Source organism: Ciconia boyciana, chromosome 22 (assembly GCF_034638445.1).
Source record: "Ciconia boyciana chromosome 22, ASM3463844v1, whole genome shotgun sequence".
In the NCBI taxonomy this organism is placed as follows: Eukaryota; Metazoa; Chordata; class Aves; order Ciconiiformes; family Ciconiidae; genus Ciconia; species Ciconia boyciana.
In genome coordinates this window covers 6,745,712-6,773,379 of record NC_132955.1, presented here as the reverse complement: position 1 = coordinate 6,773,379, position 27,668 = coordinate 6,745,712, and the positions used below count along the sequence as shown (strand labels likewise).

Below are 27,668 nucleotides of genomic sequence, written 5' to 3'. Positions count from 1 at the left end.
AGGAGGCTCTCCAAAGCCACAGACACACATGTACCTCAAAAGGATCTCCAGAGCTGAAATCAAAGGAAATGATCAGATCTGTTTGCCGCTGTGCTCGAAGGACCAGAGGATAGGCAGAATTTATTGCCAGGCCGGCATCAATCAAAGAGATGATTTTCTTTTCGACCAGGTAAAAGGGCTGAATGTTAGCTAATCCAATGAGAAAAACCAGTGGGATTTCATGAAGACATATATAAATCTATATAGAGGATCAGCCCCAGAAGCGTCCATTGGTCTTCACTGATGATGCACCCCAAAAATGTATTGAAAGCTGCCTCTCCTTGCCTCTCCTGCCCAACCAGATGTCCAACTGTATTCTGACAAGAGGAATCCACATCCCTCTGACCTACCTCTGTCGCTCTGACTGTGGTCAGTTGCAGACCAGAATTCCTGATGGGCTTTCCGAAGGTCAAAGATCACACCCCTAGAACTATGCACTCATAGCTTTACGATAAGAAGATCTTTGAGCAGAAAAATGAATGCATGAGCCAGCTAGAGATCATGACACCTAACTGCAGTTGTCTAAATGCAGGTTTCTACTTACACGCTAGGTGCCAGCTTTCATTATCATAAGTGAACATCCAGCTAGGGCAGGCAATGGAATCTAGAGACCAATGTTACTGCTCATGCATCAGGAGCACAACTCAGTTTCATAAACTTAGCTGTCCAGTTCCAACTCCTTACATTACTTCTTGTGTCCTCCAGGTTCTCCTCCAAAAGGGCACAGTGGTCCTACAGGTTTTATTTTGTGTCTTCCAACTTAATGCTGTTGTCCCTTGTACGCAAGGGCAGTTTGTGTGACATTAGACGCCTGTATTTATGTGACAGAATTGAGCTTATATATCTGCAGTGATGTTGCAGATCTGGATTCCAGTAGTGTGAAATAATTCTGTTTATGACTAGTTTATTTGCTGCCCATAATGGGATGCTGTTAAGAGAGGGTGGATCCTGGAAAGGAAAGCTATCTAACTCGCTGTTTTAAGAAGGTAAATGGCAAAGACAGTTTTCTTGGTTTAACATCACACAAACACAGCATAAAAGCTCTGCTAAACCCCATGCATTCTGCCCCATAGATCTAGTCAGATCGCATAACCACTCTGTATTTTCTGAATATAAACAAATAATGATTTCATTGGATTTTCTTATGGCAGTTGTAAAGGAAGTTATTAGTCGTTCCCCATGTCCAGGTCAATGCACATTGGATTGTTTTAAGCACCATCTTAATGAGATCCCACGTCGAGCCTGGGAAGAGGCAATAAATTCAGAACATAGTTGAATCTAGAGAACTTCACTTTTCAACTGGTGCGACAAAATCTGGGGGAGTTGCATGGTGGTAGAAGAACATATGTGCAGATAGTGTACAGACAGCCTAAGGGCCAAGGCCTGAGTGCTTCAGAAGAGAAAGAACCATGCTTTCCACTAGTTAAGATAATTATCATTAAGCAATGGAATTTTAGTACAGCTGAAACAGATTTGAATAAGCCACTCCAGGCACAAACTATACAGGACTTGGGCCCTACACCAGCTGTCACACTCACTACACTTGAGGCTCACAGGCTCTGAAGTGGACTGGTTACACCAGTGCTATACAAGAGTGAGGCCTGATCTTTTCTGGGCCTCTTAGAGCATTCCTGGGGTTCAGAGGGATTGTTATTTCTCTTCATCTTCTTTCCAGCTGAAAGTGCCTGAATAAAGTGAGAGCCATGTTGCAACCCAGTAGAATGACCTGTACGAGGTAGGGATACTAGCTGAAGGCCATGAGAGCATCAAGAGATCATGTGAGAGAACGTGAGAAGACCAGCCCAGTGAAAGAGTTTGGAGGACTGTACTGCGCAGACAGAGACAATCCAGGCCTTATCTGTGAACACACTCCTTGGAAGAGGCATTGGAGAGAAAAAAGACCCGTCTGCAATGTCCAGATTTAATCTCCAGAACACCAGTCAGTTCCTCCAGAAGGAACTGGCCAAAAACTCCCCATACACTGTGGCTGATGGAACTAGCAGAGCCCTGGATCTAAACACGTAATGTACTGGTTAAACACTGCAAATGTATTTGAGGAATTTCAGTGTGAAATTTTACTTTGCAGCTTATTTGTGTCTTGCTTAGACCTCTTCCTGCTCTCTTTAATGCAAATCCAAATAACCCTCATTTTCACCCACAAACAAGTCTATTAAATATTGCAGATATAAGCTAAAAAGAGTTCAGTTCATTGAAAACAAGCTTCAGTTCAGGTAAAAAGGGCAGAAATGATGAATAGCTGCAAAAAGAGGCACATTAAGAATGGATTGGCCTGTTAAAGAAAACCCGGTTTTGCTTTAGGATGTCTTGGTTCATGACTTTTTATTTCAAAATTTCTCTAGTGATGGAAGATCCAAACCACACTTGAGATGAGGGCACCGTAGGTGTCCAACAGCAATCCGCTCAGTAATCCACTACCTGCAGCTGCCGAGATCCTATGCTTCATCAGTTTGGCATGTCTGCGAAGTCTTGCTGAAAGCACGAGCTCAGTCAGGAGGAATCACAGAATCACACAGAATCATATAGGTTGGAAAAGACCTTTAAGATCATCAAGTCCAACCGTAAACCTAACACTGCCAAGTCCCCCACTACACCATGTCCCTAACCACCTCATCCAAACGTCTTCTAAATACCTCCAGGAACGGTGACTCAACCACTTCCCTGGGCAGCCTGTTCAATCCTTCATAACCCTTTCAGTGAAGTAAAACTTCCCAATATCCAGTCTAAACCTCCCATGACGCAACTTGAGGCCATTTCCTCTCGTCCTATCACTTGTTACCTGGGAGAAGAGACCGACCCCCACCTCTCTACAACCTCCTTTCAGGTAGTTGTGGGAGCGATAAAGTCTCCCCTGAGCATCCTATTCTCCCGGCTAAACAACCCCAGTTCCCTCAGCTGCTCCTCAATAAGACTTGTGCTCTAGACCCTTGACCAGCTTCGTTGCCCTTCTTTGGACATGCTCCAGCACCCCAATGTCTTTCCTGTAGTGAGGGGCCCAAAACTGAACACAGTATTCGAGGTGCAGCCTCACTAGTGCCGAGTACATGGGGATGATCACTTCCCTGGTCCTGCTGGCCACACTATTTTTGATACAAGCCAGGATGCCATTGGCCTTCTTGTTCAGGCGGCTGTCAACCAACACGCCCAGGTCCTTTTCTGCTGGGCAGCTTTCCAGCCACTCTTCCCCAAGCCTGTAGCGTTGCATGGGGTTGCTGTGGCCCAAGTGCAGGACCTCGCACTTAGCCTTGTTGAACCTCATACAGTTGGCCCCAGCCCATCAATCCAGCCTGTCCAGGTCCCTCTGCAGAGCCTTCCTCCCCTCCAGCAGATCAACACTCCCGCACAACCTGGTGTGGTCTGCACACTTACTGAGGGTGTACTCGATCCCTTCGTCCAGATCATTGATAAAGATATTAAACAGAACTGTCCCCAACACAGAGCCCTGGGGGACACCACTTGTGACCGGCCGCCAACTGGAGTAAACTCCATTCACCACTCCATTCACTCTTTGGGCCCGGCCATCCAGCCAGTTCTTAACCCAGCGAAGAGTACACCCGTCCAAGCCATGAGCAGCCACTTTCTCCAGGAGAATGCTGTGGGAGACCGTGTCAAAGGCTTTACGGAAGTCTAGGTAGACAACATCCACAGCCTTTCCCTCATCCACTAGGCAGGTCACCTTGTCGTAGAAGGAGATCAGGTTGGCCTTTTCCTAAAAGGCCCTTTCCTAAACCCGTGCTGGCTGGGCTTGATTCCTTGGTTATCCTCTATGTGTCATGTGATGGCACTCAAGATGATCTGCTCCATCAGCTTTCCCAGTACCGAGGTCAGGCTGACAGGCCTGTAGTTCCCTGGATCTTCCTTCCGGCCCTTCTTGTAGGTGGGTGTCACATTCGCTAATCTCCAGTCAGCAGGGACCTCCCCAGTTAGCCAGGACTGCTGGTAAATGGTGGAAAGGGGCTTGGTGAGCACTTCTGCCAGCTCCTTCAGTACTCTTGGGTGGATCTCATCAGGCCCCATAGACTTATGAGTGTCTATGGTATATGGTATGCAGTATCCCTTTAGTCAGTTTAGGTCAGCTGTCCCATCCCAACAGTGCCCTCTCCCAGCCTCCTGCCCGCCCTAGCCTACTTACAGGGGTGGAGTGCAGAGTGAGAAAGAGAGAGACATGATGTTGTGGGAGACTGTTCAGCAAGTCAAAACATTGGTGTGTTATCAATACCTTTTTAGCCACAAATCCAAACCACAGCACCATATGGGCCGCTGTGAAGACAGTTGACTCTGTTCCAAGCAGATCCAGTACAACATGTTTCTTGAGAAATTTCTGTAGCTGGCTGTAATAGTCCTACCTTCCTCTTTTGGGAGAAAAAAAGGTTCTTGGTGACAAAAGGGAATAGGGGTGACATCTGGAGGAGAAACACAATGAGTACTGCTCAAGGTTTGTTTATAGTTTGATGCTACAGCACAGAAACACAGACACAACAAATTTCAGTACCAGGAAGACAAGTGATAGCACAACACAAAGGAGAACCCATTCTGTGACTGTGATGTAAAGGAAGAAGAGAAATAGAGGAAAAGAGGCAGATTATGGAATGTGTCCTAAAGCAAGGAAGCAGGTCAGGTGAGAATTGCAATAGCCTTTATCCCTGTCTGTTTGTTAAGCCTTTGCTCTAAAAGAGATATATTTTCTGCCTTCCATTCCCCAGAATAATGTGCCGAATATTGTTGTTCTGGGATCAGGTGGAGGCGTGCGTGCCATGATAGCCCTGCTAGGTACCTTGAGTGGAGCTGAAGAAACAGAATTTCTTGGATGCTGTCATGTATCTGTGTGGGGTGTCAGGATCCACTTGGTAGGTGCCTGTTGTCTGGTGTGATCGTGAATGTTTTTCCTGCTCCATAGATTCAATAGCAATTTGACACTTTGATCACTCTTCAGAACTCCCTGTTGGGCTCACAACGGATGAACTGAGTGGTAGGTGAGATATTTGCCTGTGCAATGGTGGGAGGCACAGGGAATATTCGTGACTTTAACTACAGTCCAGCAAGACTGACCTTTCATCCCCAGAGGGAAGAAATTGGCACCTCTCAGTGATTATACAAATAAAGACCTCACTTGGCCATTTAGTCTTACCTTCTGGAGAAACAATTCCCCCTGTTCACAGGCCATGAGGAGCAGAAAAGGGATAAGCAGCCAGGGAAAGCACTGAAAACTTCTAGGTAACATATTACGCAGAAGCACAAGGGCTTGTTTAAATAGAGAGCTGTGGTGTATTCAAGAGGGGCCCATGCCACTAAGCTGCATCTCTCAAGAGTATGGGAAAGAGTCAGGTGCCTAAATGTAAATACCTAGTGCCATTTCAGGTACTTACTTTGATGGCCCACTACCAGTTTGCAAGAGCACCAGGCCTCCTGCATGTACTGCATCAAATCTACCAAATCTGTGGTGATGTCACTCATCCTTGTGGCAGGTTAAATGGCATTATGGTCTTGAATGTTTATACTTCATTGACTTTTTTAAACACCTTATATGCAATGAAAAGAAATGACATTCAGGAACATGAGCCATTTTACCTTAAGGCCCACGTGCAGTATGTCAATGACGGGCTGGGATAGCTCATGACACTGAGGTGACTCTGAAGGCAGTCTAGCTTACAGGTCACATACAGATATCTGCCCTGTAAGGACAGAACTCTGTCTAAATGTACATGTATCTGTATGTGACATACACACCTCTCCTTCCATTTCACTTAAGGGGATAGGTTTATGCTCTCTAAAGACAGACTTCCAGTGACAGTTCAGATGCCCTAGGAGGAGATCCTGTCTGGTTTTCAGCAGCTGGTTCAAGAGGACACAGATCTTGTGTTCTTGTCTGTCACATGAGGGTTCAAGTCTTGGACATTTTAGGCCACCTTAACTGTCACTGTCTATGGTTAGGTACCATATATGGTGCCTGCAGTAATCCAGAATGTCTCCTTCCTTGCACAGAGTCCAAGACACATGCTGCTCTAGATGAAGAAGGTAATGCTGTGCGCCTTAATTTATACCTAAATTTGGTCTTGGAACAGAGTGAGCCTTTACATCTGTGCAGGTAGCGAGCATGAGCTGAGAACTGTAAGTTTAGTAGGAGATGGTGTCACTCTGCAAGTGTACCAGCTTTATTGGTCCTGATAACAGACCAAAAAAAGTCACAAGTCTCTAGTGCAAAATGATGACATGATGTAAATCATTCTACATGTTTAAGTTGGTTCCAAGTTCTTTGATGGATTATCTGTGTCTTGGCAGATTTCACACCTTTCCCACTAACGCTACCTGCAAAATCTGTATTCCTGCAGCAATCTACCCTTACTTAATATATGGCACATACCCAAATTTGACTTTAAAATTTGATGTAAAATTTGACTTTAAAAGAGGCACCTAGAACTAGGGAACAGATCATCACTTGGGGGTGCCTGTTTTCTCTCCATTGACTACAGAAAACCAAATACATCTCTTTCAGAATTAGGAAAAGTAAGTGAGGCAATATCCATCCTGTCACTGGAAGATGGATAGGATGATGACATTTCTCTACTTCATGCAGTGTCTTGTGAAGTTTCTAGTGATGTACACCATTAAGCCCATAAAAATGGCTAAAGAAGCATTTGGAGGTTAATTGTTCCTTTCTTCAGACTCGCCTTGATTTTTTTTGCACTGTTGCTGTTGATTTGGTATTGCCAAGCAGCAAAGACAAAGCATTAGATACTTGCACCAACACTAGAAATGCTCATTAACAGAGATGCCAGAGTGGGAGTCTATTTGCTTGTGTATAGAATAAATGATGAAACAAAGGGAGAAATAGAGTCAAACACAGCAAAGGGATTGGTAGCCCCAGAGCATCCGGTCAGAAGCATGCAGGTAGTTTTACAGAGAACTGGAGTGTACATAAAGCATTTGGGAAGAGAAGACAGGTCAGAAGAGATTTCATGTCTCTCTGTGACTCACTAAATGGGGAGGAGGAAGGAAACAGTGAAGCTTATCCTGAAATTGTCAAAAGGTAAGCATGCTTTCACTTCCTGGTTGGCTTGTTTCATTATCTACAGCCACTAGGAATGTGATTCACCTTTCTTTCCTTTACATAGTCTTATACTTCAGAGAAGTATATAGAGAACAGAAGGGTAGCAACTGTGATGACATTTTTTAATTGAAAAAAATGTTTGATGGGAGACTAGGGAGGAACATACTAAGAAGTCTGACTAAACAAGGAAGAAGAGCATTCTGGAGCCACACAGATAAGTATGATACATTGGGAAAAATCAATATGGATTTTCTAAAGACTTGTGTTTCTTGAAGTTGTAAACAAACTGGTAGATAAAACAAATCTGGTTGTTACATTCTATTTGGATTTCCCCAGAGCTTTTCATAGAAACAAAGCTATCCTATAATAAAAGGAGAGAGCCTTAATTTTGTTTTAAAAAAATAGAAATAAAAAATCAAACATGTGAAACAGCAGTAAATGAACACTCATCACATGAGAAAGAATTCACTAGACAAATTCACAGATTCCTATGACAAGTTAATTGTATTCAAGATACTCATAAATATTCCTAAATGATCTGGAAAATGAATGAGTAAGTGAACTCATCTGTGGAGACTTGGATTGCTTGAGTCACTAACTTTGCTAAGATGACAGGTGGAATTTGATAAAAGACAGCTCGGAAGTGCTGCATCTGAGGAGAAGTAATGATCCTAGGGAGATGATCTGCTCTCTATACTTTTAAGAATGGGATTGATAACATCTCCAATGATTATGATGAGAAGTTAGACAAGTACCTCACATGACAATGCATATTTTAAAAACAATCTGTGCTGAATCCTACCTTTATTTTTTTAACATACAAAAGCATACAAAAGCTTGGTGCAATGAATCTTATCTGCATCTAAGTGATCTGTCAAAAATTGAAGGAATCTTCCATGTGTACAACAGAATGAGGGTCTCCAAAATTTTAAAAGTCAAATTAAATTACTGTGAATACCTTGGGATAAGACTCATCTCATTCCATTTAGAAATCTAAAAGATAAGTGTAAAAATCTGAGCAATCTGTCAACAGTTCCCTGTGGAATCACAATGAGACAGGGACCTCCAGAAAACAATCCTGGAGAACCTGAAGTGCTAAAACAGAGGAATCTAGGGCCACTTGGGATGTCCAGGAGTTATTTGTCTGCAATCCAGGTGCACTGCTTAAGGCTGACTTCCTCAAGACTGACTTCTACAGCATGCTTGTGTCATATCTGTCAGCCACATGTAGATGTCTCTGGTACTCGAAAACATCCAGTGACCATAGACAATTATGCTTAGTTACCTGACTGTGCTGGTTTTTACCTGGAATAAACTTCAGTTTCTTCATAGTACTTTGTATGGGGTTCTGTTTTGGATTTGTGCTGAAAACAGTGTTGATAATACAAAGATGTTTCTGTTATTGCTGATCAGTGCTTACACAGCATTGAGGCCTTTTCTGCTTCTCACACCACCCCACCAGCAAGTAGGCTGGGGGTGCACAAGCTGGGAGGGGATACAGCTAGGACAGCTGACCCAACTGACCAAAAGGACATTCCGTACCATAACCAAGTAACTGTTACGCATGATGGAGCCCTGCTTTCCTGGAGATGGCTGAACACCGGCCTGCCAATGGGAAGTAGTGAATTAATTCCTTGTTTTGCTTTGCTCGTGTGTGCGGCTTTTGCTTTACCTATTCAACTGTCTTTAGCTCAACCCACAAGTCTTCTCACTTTTACACTCCCGATTCTCTCCACCATCCCATGTGGTGGAAGTGAAACAAGCGGCCGTGTGGTTCTTAGTTGCCAGCTGGGGTTAAACCACGACATTGACTGATTCAATTCAGATCATCTGAAGATACCCATCTGCCTACCCATCTAACACAGAGGAAATTTATCTCACCTGCTTCTGCCCATTGCAGAAGCAGCCTAAAACCAACCTCTCTGACTTAGAAGTCTAAATCACAGATTATTTTTGTACTTAGACAAAACCAAGGGATTGTAATTCCAAATTTATGCTCATATTTGAGTGTTTTCTGTTCATAATTGAGTTGTCTGATTCCTTTGGACCTTAGCTAGTAATCTAAAATTTAAGTTTGCCGGACAGGTTGAATGAAGACTAACCACAGACCTCTGCAACATAATCATCTACCTTTGAGCTAGTTATTACTTGCTGTCTTACAGTTAGTAGAGACTGAGCCAATAGGGTCACTGGACTTTTATGGCAAGAGACACTCTATCCTGACAGAGACATGTAAACTAAGTCAGACCAATCACTGCTAACAGTCTATTTCCAACATAAAAGAAAGTTTTGAATACTAATTCTGATGTAAATATCTACATTGCTAATGTCTTAAGTTAGATAAAGTTAATCCTGGAGGCAGTAACAGTTTCACTGGGAGTATGGAAAAGGCTTCAAGCAGACAGAATGACTTTCTGATTGTTAATTGCCCTAATTTTATGGTTCCCAGTCACTAGTGTATGTCCAAATACCAAAAATATGGCATCCAGGTAGATCAAACTTCTATTTTAAAGAGCTTTTAAATTTTTTCAGCTAGTTTCAAACTTAAGTTGAAAATAATAATCATGGTAAGTTATGTAGTAAAATTAATATTTTATTTTCTTTTCTTAAACACAGATAATCTCTCTGAGGATCTCTGAACAGAAAAGGCATTTTGTTTAAGATATAAGCAGACAATTAGTAGGACTTAACTCTGCTCGCTGAACATCTAAAAATAGTTTTATATACCAGAAAATAAAGTAAAAGCTGAACATTAAATACCCTTATCTTTCCAAGCTGATAACAGGAGAAATAACTTTGTTACCTTTGTTACTAGCTGCTTGGCCATCTAACATGGTTGCTTGATGCTCAGAAAATTACAATGAGCTGGAGTAAATCAGTATTTGACTCTTACAGGAAAATCATATCTCAAGAGATGGAACTGAAAAGCACAAGAAAATTATATATTTCCATTGCACAGAATGAAAACTTTGGTTGAACTTCAAAACAAATACTGGTGACTGAAGAATTTCTGTTCTCTGCCCAATCACTGCAACTTGGCTTTTCCACAGCATCAAAGAAAGTTAGGTCCATAATGTTCACTGAGAGTGTGTAGTACCAAACACAGATTTTTCTTATCTGACATGAAGGCCGTAAACCAACTTTCTGGGGTTTTTTTGGTTTGTTGTTTTCTTATTTTTTTTTTTTTTCCGCATTTGAATAATAGTTTAAAAGCTATTTAATAGTTTAAAAATAGTTTAAAATTTTAAGTCTTTATGTTCAAAGTATGGAGCTCAGTATGATACTTCTGATTTTAGACACATATTTTGTGTGATCTTGATAACTTCTGTAAGGGGATGGGTGAATCTTGACTCTGATGGGGAAGGTGATGGAGATTAGCCTCACAGACATTCAGTTAGCTGGCATAAATACCTTCTTGGGAAACCAGGATTTTTATTTGTAATCTTTCCAGGGAATTTCATATAGAAGATTTCTCTTCCTGTGTTAATTAACATACCTGCACTGAAAGTTGTTAGGCTTTTCTCAAAATCTCAAAAATATTTTCATGGACTTTACTATAACTGTTATAGTCATGAGAAGAGCAGAGCAGTGGAATGAAACAGCTGTTGTGGAATTCATCATCCTCGGTTTCCAAAGTAGTCCAGAAGTACAGTTTATCCTCTTCTTGATGTTCCTAGTGACCTACATTACAACTGTGTCAGGGAACCTCCTAATCATGGTGCTGGTTGTGACTGATCATCACCTTCGCAAGCCCATGTTCTTTTTCCTGGGGAATCTGTCATTCTTGGAGACCTGTTACACTTCCACCATTCTGCCCAGAATGCTGGCAAGTTTCCTAACAAACAAATATGTTATTTCACTTAATGGTTGTTTTCTGCAGTATTTTTTCTTCACTGGGCTAGCAGGTGCAGAATGTTGTCTCCTGACTGTCATGTCTTATGACTGGTACATTGCGATATGCAAACCATTGCATTACGCAACCATAATGAATGGCAGGTGCTGCCTCCAGTTAGCAGGTGGATCTTGGCTTAGCCCAGTCACATCTTGAAAGCCTCCAAAGACGGAATTCCATGGATCACTTTCAATGCATAATTATTGTCAGAGCAATTTTTTTTCATTAAATTAACTTAGAACCTCCACTTTTTCTATCTGTGATCATTGTTTTGTCCTCCTGTCATGTACTTCTATAAAGGACCTGTGTTTGTCTTCTCAGAAGCCTCTCCATTGGTACTGGAAAGCTGTCATCAGGACCCACTAAGCCTTCTGTTCTCCAGGATCAAGAAACTCAGTTCCCTGAGTCTCACCAAATACAGTGTGTTCTTCCAGCACCTTGGCCATCTTGGTCATCTCCAACAGACTCACCCAAGCTTATGAACATCTTTCTTATACTGGAGAACCACAAACTGGGGGTACTATTCCAGATTCTGTCTAGCCAGTGCTGGGTAAAAGGGAATAAACACTTCCTCCATAGCTTGCTGGCTATGCTCCTCATGATACAGCTCAGTATGCTGTTAGTTTCCATGCCCACAAATCACAAACAGAAGTTAGGAGCAGAAATCAGCTTTACTGATATCAGTGTTGTCAAGGAGGGAAAACAAGGAGAAACTTCGCCCGTAGAGGCAAATTAGCTACCAAACCTGCCTGGGTTCCACTCCACTGGGAATTGGTTAAGTTATTGCAGGTCATTACTTCGGTGCTGAACTAAGTTACCACCACTTGGCTCCTCCTCTTGGGGCATGCTTTCAAGCTCATTCTAGGCTGCCTTCATGAGGAAGGAGAAATCTCCAGAAGAAACTACCTTGATAGATAGGGCATATTTTAAGATACTGTTTCAGAAGGGCTTGTGAACACTGTTTGTGCCTATGATGAAAGGTGAGAATTTTAATTCTTTGTTGCTGGTCCCTTTTCTATTTTCTTTGCTGTTTTCTCTTTTGTGTATTCTTCACTGTGTCTAATAATGCAACAATGAGTTGTATTCCATGTTCTATCTTTATCTGACTCTTTCAGTGCCATAGGTAAACAGAACTAACTGTTATAGTTTTAAATTAATATTTTAGTGTCACAAATGTTTATATCACCATCTTCAATTTGATGGAAAATGAACAGACACTTGCTCCACACTTCTTCATCCCAGTAATGTCTTAATATTGTATGAAACACATGATAATTGGAGATTCATTCAACCCTAAGTTAGTCACCTAATTCTGAGCTAAGTTTTAATCAACACCGGATCGGAAAGGCTGGTGCCTCTGCACAGTGGTTCAGGTCAACTGTCTTAGACTTGAACCTTCATCAAGAGATGAGTGATGCTATAGAAGAATCAGTCTCTCTCCATTGACACTAGTGGAAGGGGAAACCACCAGCAGAGTCTGTTTGCAGATTGCCTGGAAGTGCAATGAGATGAGGTTAATTCTACTGAATATCTAATTCTGTGCCATTAGATTCCAAGGCAGAAATTATAACTCTGTTTGTTGTACCTGATTATCAGAGCCTCTTCCTGGCCATTTGGAATGGAATTCCAGGCACAATTTTGGATGGTCAAAATTGGGTGGACCAGAGAGAACTATTTAAAATGTACTAGAAATGTTCATATTTGGGAAGATCTCCAGTTGCAGCTAGGAGCACTCTAGCTTGGTGAAATGCCAGCCCAGAGGCAGCTTCAGCCTTACACTGTTGAGTAAATCCTCATGCAGACAGCCTCTGATTTCTCTGTTATCAACCAGATTCCTGGAGGACAATTGCCAGAAATGGTCAGAAATGTCACCCTTCTTTGCTTGCAATTAATAGGTTTGCACCTTCAGTAGCTGAGATCCCTTCACAGCCCTGATCAGTCATAGATAAAGTATGTATGGTGCATCATGCACAGCTGCCAAACATTGTTCTCTATTTCTCAGGTAACTTTAAGATTCTTTTAGAAAAGTAATTATTTAAATATTGTATTTGTTTAATGAATTAATAAATTCATATCTCTGTTCTCTTCTGTCTACCTATCACCCTGTAGTACAAAGATACGCTATTCTTTTTCCTCTTCTTGCTTTCACTTCTGAAAGGCCTTGCTTTTAGCCCAATGCAGATTCATTTTTGTACCCAAACAGCCCTGGTGGAAATTAGGTCTCAGCATCTATGTTTTGGGATTCATGTGTAAAAGTCTAAGTCCATACCACAGTCAGGAAGATCCACTATGCAATGTGATTGCTTTAAAAATCTCTGATACTATTTCAGGGGAAAAAAAAAAAAAGTCCTGTTAATCCTTTTAAGAACTGCATCCATAGATTAATTTATCTTATTTATCTGTTATTATTATTGTAATATCTATCATTCTGTTCAAGTACTGATGTGACTTTCCTTGTACACTGAAATATTTTCTCCCTTATTTTCTCTGTTGTGGGGTTTTGGTTTCTTTTGAATTTTGGGGGCGGGTTTTGCCTTTGGAAACACATCTGTCTCTCTCTCTGTCTTGCTCTATTTTTAACATTGGATTTAATATGTTCTGGCTGTAATTCAGTAATGTCTTTATTTTTATTCCTACGTAGGGGACACCAAGGCAAATGCATCCACAGAATCTCACCAAGGTCTCTGAATTCATCCTTGAGGGTGTTTTTGACAATCCTCACCTCCAAGGTCTCTATATTGCAATATCTTTGTGTCTCTACCTCACTGCTATCCTCAGCAACTCATTTGTCATTATAGCTACCATTGTCCACCCACCACTTCACACCCCTATGTACTTTTAATCTCCAACCTGGCCATCCTTGACTTGGTGGGTGTCTCCTCAGTTCTGCCCAAGATGTTGGAGAACCTGATCGTGGGCAAGAACACCATCTCTTTGAAGGCTGTGTAGCACAGCTCTACACCTTCACCTTCTCAGGCTCAACGGAGCTTTTACTGTTAACAGTCATGTCTTACGACCGGTACCTGGCCATCCGCCAGCCCTTTCACTACGTAACCATGATGAGCAAGGGGACCTGCATCTCTTTAATGGCTGGTGTCTGGGGAGTTGGTACCATCAATTCCCTCATAAACACCTTTCTTGTGGCACAACTGGACTTCTGTGGGCCAAATTTAGTCCAAAATTTCTTGTGTGAGATACCCCGGTCCTTGCCCTGTCCTGTAGCTCAACCTATCTCAATGAAATCATGGTTTACATGGCAGACATCATCTTAGGCATGGGAAGCTTCCTGCTGGTTATCCTCTCCTATTGCCTCATCATCATCACCATCCTGAAAATCCAGGGGTCTGCAGGGAAGTGGAAAGCCTTCTCCACCTGCTCCTCACACCTTGCTATTGTTGGCTTGTTCTACTCCACCATCATCTACACCTATATCCAGCCAACTAGCACTCCATTAGAGAAGAAAAACAAAACAGTGAGCATTATGTACACTCTGGTGACTCCCACTCTGAACCCTCTGATCTACAGCCTGCGCAACAAAGTGATCAAAGCAGCGTTCTGGAAAATTGTACCATTTCCCAAGACAAATTAATACACATAGCCATGTGCCCATATGTTTCATCCCTGTTCTGCACGGTCCACACTCATGGGTAGTTGCAGTGTTCTGTCAACCTTTGCTACTAATAAGGGTGACATTGCTTTCACTGAAGTTCATATGCCACAATGGTAGTTCTTCAGGAGAAATTATCTGAACTGAGGATACCCAGAGCAGGGTGAGGTGAATGGTACCTTAGAAGTGTTTGTTACTCTGAATCCTCTAGAAAGGGAAGCAAGAGCACAAACTCAATGGAGATGACTATCTGGTAGCTTTGACCAAGTGTTTATACTTATTTATATGAGCTGAGACTAGAGTTTATTACTGTCCATAGATTTCTTCTCTGTAGTCATCTGACGGAATGCAAATAATGGTGATCTCTTGAGTCAATCTCCCTTTTTGGTCAGCAGAGAGGAAAAGGCACTTTAAGGATGGAATTCATCTGAATTTTCCAGACCTCCCTCTGCTTCTGAAATTGTACCTTAAAGGACTGTTTCTCCCTGTTGTAAAGGAGAATGCCCTCCTACAGTTACCTCAGCATGCCTATTGATACTCTATCCAATATTTATGGTTTTAATGTTTTTTAATATAAAATCAGATCTTTACTTAAGAACATAGAAATCATTAATCAAATAATCAATTAACATTATGAGAAATGAATCACCATGATTGTCCCTGCTCACTGCAGAGGGGGTTGAACTAGATGACCTTTAAAGGTCCCTTCCAACCCAAACTATTCTATGATTCTATGATTCTATGTTTCTATGATTCTATGATCCTATGTGCTCAGTTTCAGGTTGTTGGTCATGATTTTCCCTCATTCTTCCCTAGATTTACATTTTTAAGACACTGAAAAAGAAAACAATAAAAAGAAACGGTTTAAGTAGATAAAAATAATGTGCTAGAAATACATTATTTTTAAGATATTCCTCTATGACTATTTGTGTGCCTTTGGATTTTTAGATGGTGTGTAAAATCCTGTGCGTAATTGTCTCCTGAAGGATATACTGCATGCCTCAGAATACACTCCTGTCTTCATGTGGTGGCAGATATTTGTCCACCTGAGCTGGAGTTCTAAATTCTCCTCACAGTTAGTGGAACTCTATCTTGTTGAACAAAGTGAAAAATGTTATCAAAATTACTTAATGCTTTGGGAAAGAAATTTTAGGGATGTGGGATCACTTTCAGTAAATTTAGGATCAACAATCCTGGCTGTGTCCCCTCCCAGCTTCTTGGGCACCTGGCAGAGCATGGGGAGCTGAAAAAAGTCCTTGACCAGTGTAAATACCGCTCAGCAACAGCCAAAACATCAGCGTGTTGTCAATAGTATTCTCATACTAAAACCCAAAACACAGTACTACACCAGCCACTAGGAAGGAAATCAACTCTATCCCAGCCGAAACCAGGACAGTATCCACCCCTTATTCTATACCATTTACGTCATGCCTAGGTTCTACCCCTTCTAATACAATTAAGTTCATTTAGTCCATGGCTTTGGGCTCCATCCGTCATAATAGTCCTTCCGGGCAGAAGAGATGGTCTGTGGTGTTGGATTGTTGCATGTTGAAGCCAGTTCTGGTTCCATCACCACTGCACTTTGCTTGCTTTCGTTGAAGTTCATTCTTCATTAATCTGGGTGATCCTTATTGAAAAAGTGATGACACACAGTATTATATAGCAATTGACATTATACCATTTAGTTCATTGGCTATTCTCACCCAAAATCAAATCCCCTTGAGGTACACATCGGACTTCCCCATCCTCTCGCATTACCCACCAAGTACACCTGGGTCCTTGAGCAAAAGCAATCCCACGAATGGGCTTGCCTTTGCCTGAGGCAGGAGTAACCCAGACCGTCTTCCCCAGCATGTTTTTTATGTGTACTACAGGGACCTTATCCCCTTCTACAGTGCGTAAAAGTTTTGATTGGGCAGGGCCAGCTCGATTGACAGATCCCCTAGTGTTAACTAACCAGGTAGCCTTTGCTAAATGTGTATCCCAATGTTTGAACGTCCCACCACCCATTGCTCTCAGTGTAGTCTTTAACAGTCCATTGTATCGCTCAATTTTCCCAGAGGCTGGTGCATGACAGGGGATGTGACATACCCGCTCAATGCCATGCTCTTTGGCCCAGGTGTCTATGAGGTTGTTTCAAAAATGAGTCCCGTTATCTGACTCAATTCTCTCTGGGGTTCCATGTTGCCATAGGACTTGCTTTTCAAGGCCCAGGATAGTGTTCTGGGCAGTGGCATGGGGCACAGGATATGTTTCCAGCCATCCGGTGATTGCTTCCACCATTGTAAGCACATGGCGCTTGCCTTGGCGGGTTTGTGGGAGCGTGATATAATCGATCTGCCAGGCCTCCCCATATTTATATTTCAGCCATCGCCCTCCATACCACACAGGCTTTAACCGCTTGGCTTGTTTAATTGCAGCGCATGTTTCACATTCATGGATAATCTGTGCAATAGTGTCCATGGTCAAGTCCACCCCTCGATCACGAGCCCATCTATATGTTGCCTGAGGTGTCATGGCCTGAGGTGTCATGGGCCCACCAAGCTATAAATAATTCACTCTTATGTTGCCAGTCCAGATCCACCTGAGCCACTTCAATCTTAGCAGCCTGAACCACCTGCTGGTTGTTTTGATGTTCCTCAGTGGCCCAACTCTTGGGTACATGAGCATCTACGTGACGTACTTTTACAACCAGGTTCTCTACCTGGGCAGCAATATCTTGCCACAGTGCTGCAGCCCAGATGGGTTTGCCTCTGCGCTGCCAATTGTTCTGCTTCCATTGCTGTAACCACCCCCACAGGGCATTTGCCACCATCCATGAGTCAGTATAGAGATAGAGCACTGGCCACTTTTCTCGTTCAGCAATGTCTAAAGCCAACTGAATGGCTTTTACTTCTGCAAATTGGCTCGATTCACCTTCTCCTTCAGCAGTTTCTACCACTTGTCGTATAGGACTCCATAAGGCAGCTTTCCATCTCCTATATTTTCCTACAATACGACAGGACCCATCAGTGAACAGGGCATATTGCTTCTCATTTTCTGGTAGTTTATTGTACAGTGAGGCCTCCTCAGCACGCGTCACCTCCTCCTCTGGTGATATTCCAAAATCTTTGCCTTCTGGCCAGTCCATAATTACTTCCAAGATTCCTGGGCGATTGGGGTTTCCTATCCGAGCCCATTGTGTGATCAGTGCAACCCACTTACTCCACGTAGCATCAGTTGCATGATGTGTAGAGGGGACCCTCCCTTTGAATATCCAGCCCAGCACCGGCAGTCGAGGTGCCAAGAGGAGTTGTGCTTCAGTGCCAACCACTTCCGAAGCAGCTCAAACCCCTTCATATGCTGCCAATATCTCCTTTTCAGTTGGAGTATAGCGGGCCTTGGATCCTCTGTATCCCCGACTCCAAAACCCAAGGGGTCGACCTGGAGTCTCCTGGTGCTTTCTGCCAGAGGCTCCAGGTAGGGCCATTCTCCCCAGCTGCGGTGTAGAGCACATTTTTTACGTCTTGCCCTGCTCCGGACTGGCCCAAGGGCTACTGCATGAACTATCTCCTGTTTAATTTGTTCAAAGGCTTGTCGTTGCTCAGGGCCCCATCTGAAATCGTTCTTCTTCCAGGTCACTTGATAGAGAGGGCTTACGATCAAACTGTAATTTGGGATATGCATTCTCCAAAACCCCACAATGCCTAAGAAAGCTTGTGTTTCCTTTTGCTAGTTGGTGGAGACATGGCTGTTATTTTGTTAATCACATCCATTGGGATCTGACGACGTCCATCTTGCCATTTTATTCCTAAAAACTGGATCTCCTGTGCAGGTCCCTTGACCTTACTTTGTTTTATGGCAAAGCCGGCTTTCAGGAGGATCTGGACTATTTTTTTCCCTTTCTCAAAAACTTCCTCTGCTGTATTGCCCAATACGATGATGTCATCAATGTATTGCAGATGTTCTGGAGCTTCACCCTGTTCCAGTGCAGTCTGAATCAGTCCATGGCAAATGGTAGGGCTGTGTTTCCACCCCTGGGGCAATCGATTCCAAGTCTATTGAACGCCCCTCCAAGTGAAAGCAAACTGTGGCCTGCACTGTGCTGCCAAAGGGATTGAGAAAATGCATTAGCCATATCAGTTCTGGCATACCATTTGGCTGCTTTTGACTCCAGTTCGTATTGCAGTTCCAGCATGTTTGGCACGGCAGCACTCAGCAGCGGCGTGACTTCATTCAGGCCATGATAGTCTACTGTTAGTCTCCACTCTCCATTAGACTTTTGCACTGGCCATATGGGACTGTTAAAAGGTGAATGAATCTTACTGATCACTCCTTGGCTCTCCAGTCGACTAATCAGTTTACGGAGGGGAATCAGAGTCTCAGTTGATGCGATATTGCCTCCGGTGCACCGTTGTGGTAGCAATTGGCACCTGTTGTTCTTTGACCCTCAGCAACCCCACAACAGAAGGGTCCTCTGAGAGACCAGGCAAGGTGGACAACTGTTTAATTTCCTCTGTCTCCAAGGCAGCTATACCAAAAGCCCACCGGTACCCTTTTGGGTCCTTGAAATACCCTCTCCTGAGGTAGTCTATGCCAAGGATGCACAGAGCCTCTGGGCCTGTCACAATGGGGTGCTTTTGCCACTCATTCCCAGTTAGGCTCACTTCGGCCTCCAATACAGTCAGCTGTCAGGATCCCCCTGTCACTCCAGAAATACGGATGGGTTCTGCCCCTATATAGCTTGGATGGCATTAGGGTACACTGTGCACCGGTGTCTACAAGAGCTTTATACTCCTGTGGGTCTGATGTGCCAGGCCATCGAATCCGTACAGTCCAGTAAACCCGGTTGTCTCTTTCCTCCACCTGGCTGGAGGCAGGGCCCCCCTAATCCTGGTCACAATATTCATTACCCATTTCTTGTATATACGAGTCAGGACTTTCTTCATTATAATCAAGAGTAAGATCAGCCCTTTTACTCTGTCTGGGGAACTGTCCACTGGAAACCAGAGCAGCAATTTTCCTGGAAGAACCCCCTTTGGTGATTGTTTTTTCTTGCATCTCACGTACCCGTGCCTCTAGGGTTGAGATAGGTTTTCCATCCCACTTCCTCATGTCCTCTCCGTGGTCACGCAAGTAAAACCATAGGGTGCCCCGTGGTGTGTACCCTCTATATCCTCTCCCTTGAGCAGAGGAACGCTAACTCCTAATAGTTGAGACACTGGTCCGTATAGGTGGGGAGGAGGACCTATCTTCTGTGAGTCGCTGGACCTTCCGGGACAGTTTCTCCACAGCTGAGACAAGGGAGGAAGAGATACTTTCTTCGTATTCCCAGAGGTTACTAGCAGCTTCATTCACCGTTGGACCATCTCCGTCTCTCCAGGTCAGTATTGCCAATGAGTTGGCACACGACAGTGGTGCGTTCCGTACCAACTTCCACCACATAGGTCTTGTGCACTGGACCTCATCTGGATCTGTGGGTGACCGCACATCGTCCAGATCACCATAAATCACTTCCAGCACAGCTAATTCCCTCAGCTACTGGATACCTCTCTCCACGGTGGTCCATTTCCCGGGGCAGTATACAACATCTTCCTTGAAGGGATACCTTTCCTTTATAGCTGACAGGAGTCGCCTCCAGAGGCTGTGGGCTGGTTCCCCTTTTCCAATTGCTTTGTCAATGCCCCCTTCCCTAGAAAGGGATCCCAGCTGCTTGGCTTCCTTACCCTCTAATTCCAGGCTACTGGCCCTGCTATCCCAGCATCAGAGCAGCCAGGTGACAATGTGCTCCACTGGACGACGGCTGAAATCTTTTCGCATATCTCGCAGCTCACTCAGGGATAGGGATCGGGTGGTTTCCGTCTCATTTACGAGTTCTTCGTCTTCCTCTTCCTCTCTCTGTGATGGCCCTGCTCCTTCATCTTCCCTTTCTAAACGAGCTGACTTTCACTTCCAGGATTTCTTTTTATGTATAGGGCGACTGATACTGACACAGGTTGGTTCTCTGTCTGAACCGCAGTGCTTGTAACAGAGTTGTCCGGAGCAGCTGCAGCTGCAGTGCCTGTCGCAGGGGGGGCTGGGGCAGCCGCAGTGCCTGTCGCAGGGTAATCGGAACAGCTGCAGTGCCTGTTGCAGGGTAGTTGGAGCAGCCGCAGTGCCTGTCACTTTGTCACCAGATCCTTGAGGGTTCTGAATAGTATTGAACAGGGCTCGGTAGGCATGGGCCAGACCCCAGCACATTGCAGTGATTTGTGTCTCCCTAGAATTGGCAGGGTGACGACATACTTTTTCCAAATAGTCTACTAATTTTTCAGGATTCTGCACTTGTTCAGGGGTGAAGTTCCAAAACACTGGAGGTGCCCAATAAGTTAGGCATTTGCCCATGCTATCCCACACACCCTGCCACTCATAACTATCTGGCCTTGGGGCAGATCTCTGGATGATATTCTTAAATTGCTTACTAATCTTGGACAAGATCGAAACAATATTCCCAAGCAATACCAATAGAAGTATCTTAACTACCCAAGGATGTTCAAGATACTGAAAAATTATTGCAATGAAGGAGGAAGGATTGTAGAAGAAAGTAGTGAAGGTACAATTCTGCATTTCCTCCGTAAGGTAATACCCGACATACAATAACGGTTTCAGTACAGCACTTAGATAATACCAAAATAAATCCAAGTTCACTGTTTTAATAACAAATTTCACAGGCAAAACATCACCAATTAAAGCAGAGCACAGAAACAGCAGCGATGTCCTGGCCATCTGCCAGCCCAGGCACATGGCCATTGCTGTTATCAAAATGTTCCCAGGCACAGCAGAATAAGGTGATAAGCAGCAGCAGCACGGCAAGCAGCGAAAGCAAAAAGCAGCCACTAACGAGCCCTAGACTCTAATATACAGTAAGGAAAGCAAGCCTTGTGACAAGCACAGAAGCCTGCTGATTGTCGTGGTTTAGCCCCAGCCGGGAACTAAGCACCACGCAGTTGCTCGCTCACTCCCCTGGTGGGATGGGGGAGAGAATCGGAAGAGCAAAAGTAAGAAAACTCGAGGGTTGAGATAAAGACAGTTTAATAGGTAAAGCAAAAGCCGCGCACACAAGCAAAGCAAGGAATTCATTCACTCCTTCCCATGGGCAGGCAGGTGTTCAGCCATCTCCAGGAAAGCAGGGCTCCCTCACGTGTAACGGTTACTTGGGAAGACAAACGCCATCACTCCAAATGTCTCCCCCTTCCTTCTTCTTCCCCAGCTTTATATACTGAGCAGGACGTCATGTGGTATGGAATAGCCCTTTGGTCAGTTTGGATCAACTATCCTGGCTGTGTCCCCTCCCAGCTTCTTGGGCACCTGGCAGAGCATGGGAAGCTGAAAAGTCCTTGACCAGTGTAAATACCACTCAGCAACAGCCAAAACATCAGCGTGTTGTCAATATTATTCTCATACTAAAACCCAAAACACAGTACTACACCAGCCACCAGGAAGGAAATCAACTCTATCCCAGCCGAAACCAGGACACTGAGCTCTCACAGTTTAGAGGGAATGAGAGCCAAACACATTTGTCCTAATTTATGGCTCCTCTGATTTCCTTCAATGAAGGTATCACCGCAGCTCTGCGACTGTGAGGTTTGAATTCAATGTTTTGGTGAGGGGTTTGTTGTGGGCATGACTGGATGCACGCCCTCTGTCCAAGCAGGGGAGCTAGACATCTTGCAGTCCCTGGAAAGGCAGAGGCCTGGACAATTTAGAAGTGTGAAGGAACTGGTAGCGTTTCAATGATTAAAGGCACTGCGCTGCAGGCAAGAGAGGGTAAAAGGGTATGTGAAAAGCATGCTGCTTCATGTGAAAGACCCATGCCCAGATGACAAGGTTAGTCTTTATCTTAAAGAACAGGGAGGTATTTCTGTTCTCATTGTAAGCCTTAGGTTGTGCCTGGATGAGCTCTCAGGTTTTATAATTTTTTTCACCAGAAAATGAAGCTGCAGAACAACCCTGTTACCTGTCTCAGGAGCAGCAGTAGATTTCTCACCAGCTGGGGAAAGGAGCAGGAGCAGGAGGATACTTGCCCAAGAGCAGCAGGCTGTGGAGTCCCATTTGGAGCTCTGTCTTCTCTGTCTCTCACCTCCAACCTCTGCCAAAGCTACTGACTGCTCCGTCACTCACAGGCATTAGGAGTGAGACTTTCCCTTCTGATCACAGCCAGGAGAGGAAGTCTCTGCCTCTGCTGTGTATCAGTTGCACTCCCTCAGCTCTTTAAAAGGTGTCCTGTCCTCAGCCAGTACTTCTAATGACCACTTGCCTTTCAATTCATTTGCAGCAGTGCAAGGATGTGCCTGGATTCACCTTGCTGAAGTTCAGACTTTTAAAAGCCATCTACCTCTGGTACACTCTACTTCACTCATAGTAGGGAGTTCCTCCATGCAAGGGACAGATGATATGTCTTCATTTTTATCAAAGTTAACCTCCAGTTCATGCTTAGATTCTGGTCCTCTGAGCATTCACAAAGGGGTGGATGCTCAGTCTGTGCTTTACGGCAAATCAACTAGGTACCTCCAAGCTGAGATTTCACTGTTGTAGTGGTTTTGGCTGGGATAGAGTTAAATTTCTTCATAGTAGGTTGTATGGGGCTATGTTTTGGATTTGTGCTGAAAGTAGTGTTGATAACACACCAATGTTTTAGTTGTTGCTGAGCAGTGCTTACACAGTGTCAAGGCCTCTTCTGAGTAGATTGAGTAGTCTGAGTAGATTGGAGGAGCACAAAAAGTTGGGAGGGGACACAGGTGGGACAGCTGACCCCAACTGACCAAAGAGATATTCCATACTATATGATGTCATGCTCAGCAATAAAACTTGGTGGGGTGGGGGGGACGGAGGTTGTCAGGGGGGCTGCTGCTCAAGGACTGGCTGAACATTGGTTGGTTGGTGGTGAGCAATTGTTTGCATTTGCATCACTTGTCTTTCTTGGGTTTTATTTTCCTCTCTGTTATTTTTTTCTCTCTTTTCCTCACAATTTTATTTTTATTGTTATTTCTTTTAATTATTAAACTGTTTTTGTCCCAACCCACGAGTTTCTTTCTTACTTTTACCCTTCCCATTCTCCTGCCATCCCATGGAGGGGCAGGGAGTGCATGAGCAGCTGTGTGGTGCTCAGTTGCTGGCTGGGGTTAAACCACAACACCTGCGATTCTCGGAGCAGTCAGTTTCAGAGATGCCTTCAGGTAGTTGGTATGAATGGGACAGCTCAGGTTTGTGCCTGTGCTTTTCACAGTCCACTGTGAGTGTCTGAGTGGGTCTTGAGGCCTCAATCACCTCCCATATGCCTCCTGACACTTCCCAAGAGAGGCAGTACACATTCTCAGTGTGCTCATCTTGAAAAACATTGTCCTGGTGAGCTGCAACACAAGCATGTCCACTCTGACCCTTCTGATATCTTGAACACAAAAATACATGGGTGCAAAGATCAATAATTCCATAATGGCACCACCAGGCAGGGCCCGGACATGCCCCAGCCCATGTGCTCAGTAGTGTGGTTGCACAGGCCCATTCGAGAGGTCACAAGCCTTGCACAGTATCTTCTGGCTTGGGATGTTTGATTTTATGGTCAGTGTTATTAAAGGCTGTGATTTCCTCATGTACCACCCTGGGATTTTACTCTTGCTCCCTTATCTCACAGTTCTGTTTGTCATTGTTTGGCTCCAACACCTTTGTGTTGTTACTTTCTCACCACTATTTGAGATTTGTCCAAGCAGCCAGAGAAGGGGAACTTGGAGTTGTGATTTCAGGTGTTTACCAAGAATTCTAGGATGCAAAGCTGTACCGGAGGGGACGTAAGAGAATTACTTTGTCTTATATTCAGAAAAGCTCATCGTGGACACAGAGAAGACAGAGTCTCTTAACTTTACAGTTGTTTGAGTTACCAGCCAAGAGAGGAATTTCTGAGAACATCAATTCTTTCCTGGAAACACCAGAATACTGAGGTGGGTGGGAGTTTGCTCAAGTGTTTATTATCATTTAGTTCTACAGCTTGGTGTTTTCAGAAATGCCTCTCCAGTTTGGGTCTGTGCTCCTCCAATAACACAATCTCATACATCACAGAAAGCCAAGTGGTTTGCAGCTTTCTGCTTTATCTCTCGGTGGGAGAGAAATTGGGCTGTTAAAAAGGTTCCAGGAAGCAGATTAACCCAGATTAGGTGTCGTGCTGGCAGACTCTGGAAGAATAAAAATGTGAAAGGTGAAATCTAGTAAACAGGAGAAGCAGACATTTTCTAAGAAGTCTGGAAAAATCATGGAGCACATCCTCTCATAATGCATGTCAGTGCATATGAAGGAGAGGAAGGCGATTAGAACAGTGAGCATGTATTTACTAAACATAAACCAGACCTGGCCAATGTGATTGCCTTCTGTAATAAAATGACTGGAACTATGGATGGGGCGGAGCAGTGAGTGTTATTTACCTTGACTTTAGCAAGGTTTTTGATATTGTCTCCCAGCATATTCTTCTAAGTTAGGTTGTTATGATCTGAGTGAGTGGACAACTGGATGGGTAAAAAGAGGTTGAACGATCAGGCTCAGAGAGTGGTGGTGGTGCTTAATAGGCCATACTCTACCTGGAGGCCTGTAACAAGTGGAGTACCATACGGGTCTACACTGAAGAGAGGTTGAGGGAACTGGACTTGTTCAGGCAGAAGAGGAGGGCCTGGGGGGACCTAACAGCAGCTTTCCAATACCTGCAAGCAACCATCAGGCAGATAGAACCAGTCTCTTCACAGCAGGAAATGGTGGGAGTATGAGACATAAAGATAATGGGTAGACATTAAAAAATAAATAATTAAATAAAAGAGGTTCAGGCTACGTGTAAGAAAAACTTTTTCACGATGAGAACAGTGAAGCATTGGAATCAGTTGCCCAGAGAGGCTGTCCAGTCTCCATCCTCAGTGTCAGCGCCTTAAGTGCATTCCCTATCCTGGAGGTTTTATTGTCTAGGCTCACAGCCAAATTAGAGTCAGTGCAGCTGAGGGCTGTGCCCCTTCCCTCTAGTAAGCCCAGATCTCTCCAGCTTTTGCAGGAGACGGTGACAAAAACATGTCACCATGTTCTGGTGACATGATTGTGACATGAACCCCTCACCAAACCACAGTCTGGGGTTTGTAAGAACAAAAGCAGCATATGACACAAGCTGATAGCAGGCTGAGGTTTCCTGTTTCAGCTCCAAACTTTGTATATATAGATTGTCATTCTGTACCTGTCTCCTGCCTGGCCATAACAACTGTTTTGGCTCTTCAGGACAGCGGTAGGAAATGCTGCTTCTCCTTCTGCTCGCAAGTGCTTTTCTCCTTGTTCCGTGGGCTGGGACTGGTGAGTACAGAGAGATGGGATTTAGACAAGGACATGCAAGGGCAAAAATGGGCACTGAGTAGGAAATCTGTCTGGTACCTGCCTTGCCTTTTCTCATATGTCTGCTCTCTACTCTACTCATATCTCTCAGCTCAGACTGTGCGTGACACCAGTGACGCATTACAGGTACTAGTGTATTGCCCTTTGATAGCATTTCAGACATGCAGAGTCAGGTGTGGTCAGTCATCCACAGGAAGCGTTGCTTGTTTTTCTCTCCATTGTGCATTAGCAATGCTTTGGGCAGCCCAAGGAAGGAGAATAATTGGCATCATTGGCCTATGATGTCAGAGGATGACCCTCTCCCTCATCCACCTCTGAACTTGATGGGAAATAGGGACGTATGTGATCCTAACACTTCTCATCTCTCTTCCGGGAAGGATCATTGGCAGATTGGAAGCTAAAGCCCATTCTTGCTTTAGCCCAAACAAGCCTATATGGCTTGTTTATTAATTCAAAATGTGCCCTATGAATCTGCATGTGGAGGATTCCTGATTTGCCAAGATTCAGTGCTCTCAGCAGCTCACTGTGTGGCTGGTAAAATGTAAGGGCCTGTCTTTCTTGTACGTGGGATTTTTTTTAAGTCTCACACAGTCATGAAGACCCACAAGTCCTGGTATGGGGTGAAAGCGTTCTCTGTGTCTCTTCAGGCACAGCAGGGCTCTCTGTGAGCTGAGCCATCCCCTGTGAGTTGCAAGAATTGTCTGCCAGGGGCTGGACAGGACTCCTTGGCAGCGGTCTCCTGGTCCGTGGTTCGTACCATGGGTCAGAGCTACTGTTGGAGAAGAGAGGCCAGTGTCTCCCATTCCCTGCTTCCCTTTTGTCTTCAGAATGGGACACCTCAGACCTATGTCAGCATGGGGTAAGGGACCTTCAGTTGAATGTGGAAGGAACCCAGGCTACAGAGAGCAACTTGCTGAGAACTAATGTCTGGGGAGGCATATCCCACCACTACCTCCCTCAGACCACCTGCCGTGGGGACCATGTGGCTGTGGTCAGTGTAGCTGGAACACATTGGTGTCTTCTGGCAGGAAAGTGAATATCACTGTGACTCTGGGAGCCCACAATGTAAATAAGAAAGAGCTGAGCCAGCAGGCATTCCACGTTGGCCACTGCGTCATCCACCCCAACTATTCAGGAGATACACTTGTAAATGACATCATGCTGCTGAAGATATGCCCCCACACATCCTTGCTGCCCAACAGATCTCACCTTCCTCACTTCCCCAACCCCATGAACTTGTTCCCACTCCCTATGCTCTCTCTGCTTGGCAGCTGCAGCCCAATGCCAAGCTGAATAAGAAAGTGAGTTTTATTCCCTTGCCCTAATACAAGAATGTGCTACCAGTAACTATATGCAAAGTGTCTGGCTGGGGCAAGACACCAATAAGAGGGAAAACAACCAGTGTGCTGATGGAGATGGACCTGAAGGTGCAGCATGAGGAAATGTGTGAGATGCCTTTCAAACACTATCGGCCTGCGCCCATGATCTATGCTGGCGATGAGAATGGCAAAAAACCATCTTTCCATGCAAGTGTTGCTTTGGGCTTTGAGCCTGGGATGAGGCTGGGACTAGACAGTCAGGTTGGCTCTCAGGTGGGGGACAAAGGGGATTAAAATGAACTAGATTCTTCAGGATGATGTGCTGAGGCAGCTCCTTGCAGGAGCTCTGAAGCTGACATGCTCCCTGCACCGGGG

The 27,668-nt window shown here is 44.4% G+C and overlaps 1 protein-coding gene across 1 annotated transcript; it reads left to right on the top strand.

Annotated features, from left to right (window-relative positions):
- The first annotated feature begins 10,676 nt into the window (after positions 1 to 10,676).
- Positions 10,677 to 27,299, top strand: LOC140662640 (olfactory receptor 13G1-like). Its single transcript, XM_072886210.1, is given in 7 exon segments — positions 10,677 to 10,971; positions 13,938 to 14,192; positions 14,195 to 14,549; positions 18,944 to 18,989; positions 26,802 to 26,833; positions 27,003 to 27,120; positions 27,246 to 27,299. Coding segments are annotated over 7 exon segments (1,155 nt in total).
- Positions 27,300 to 27,668: the final 369 nt, after the last annotated feature.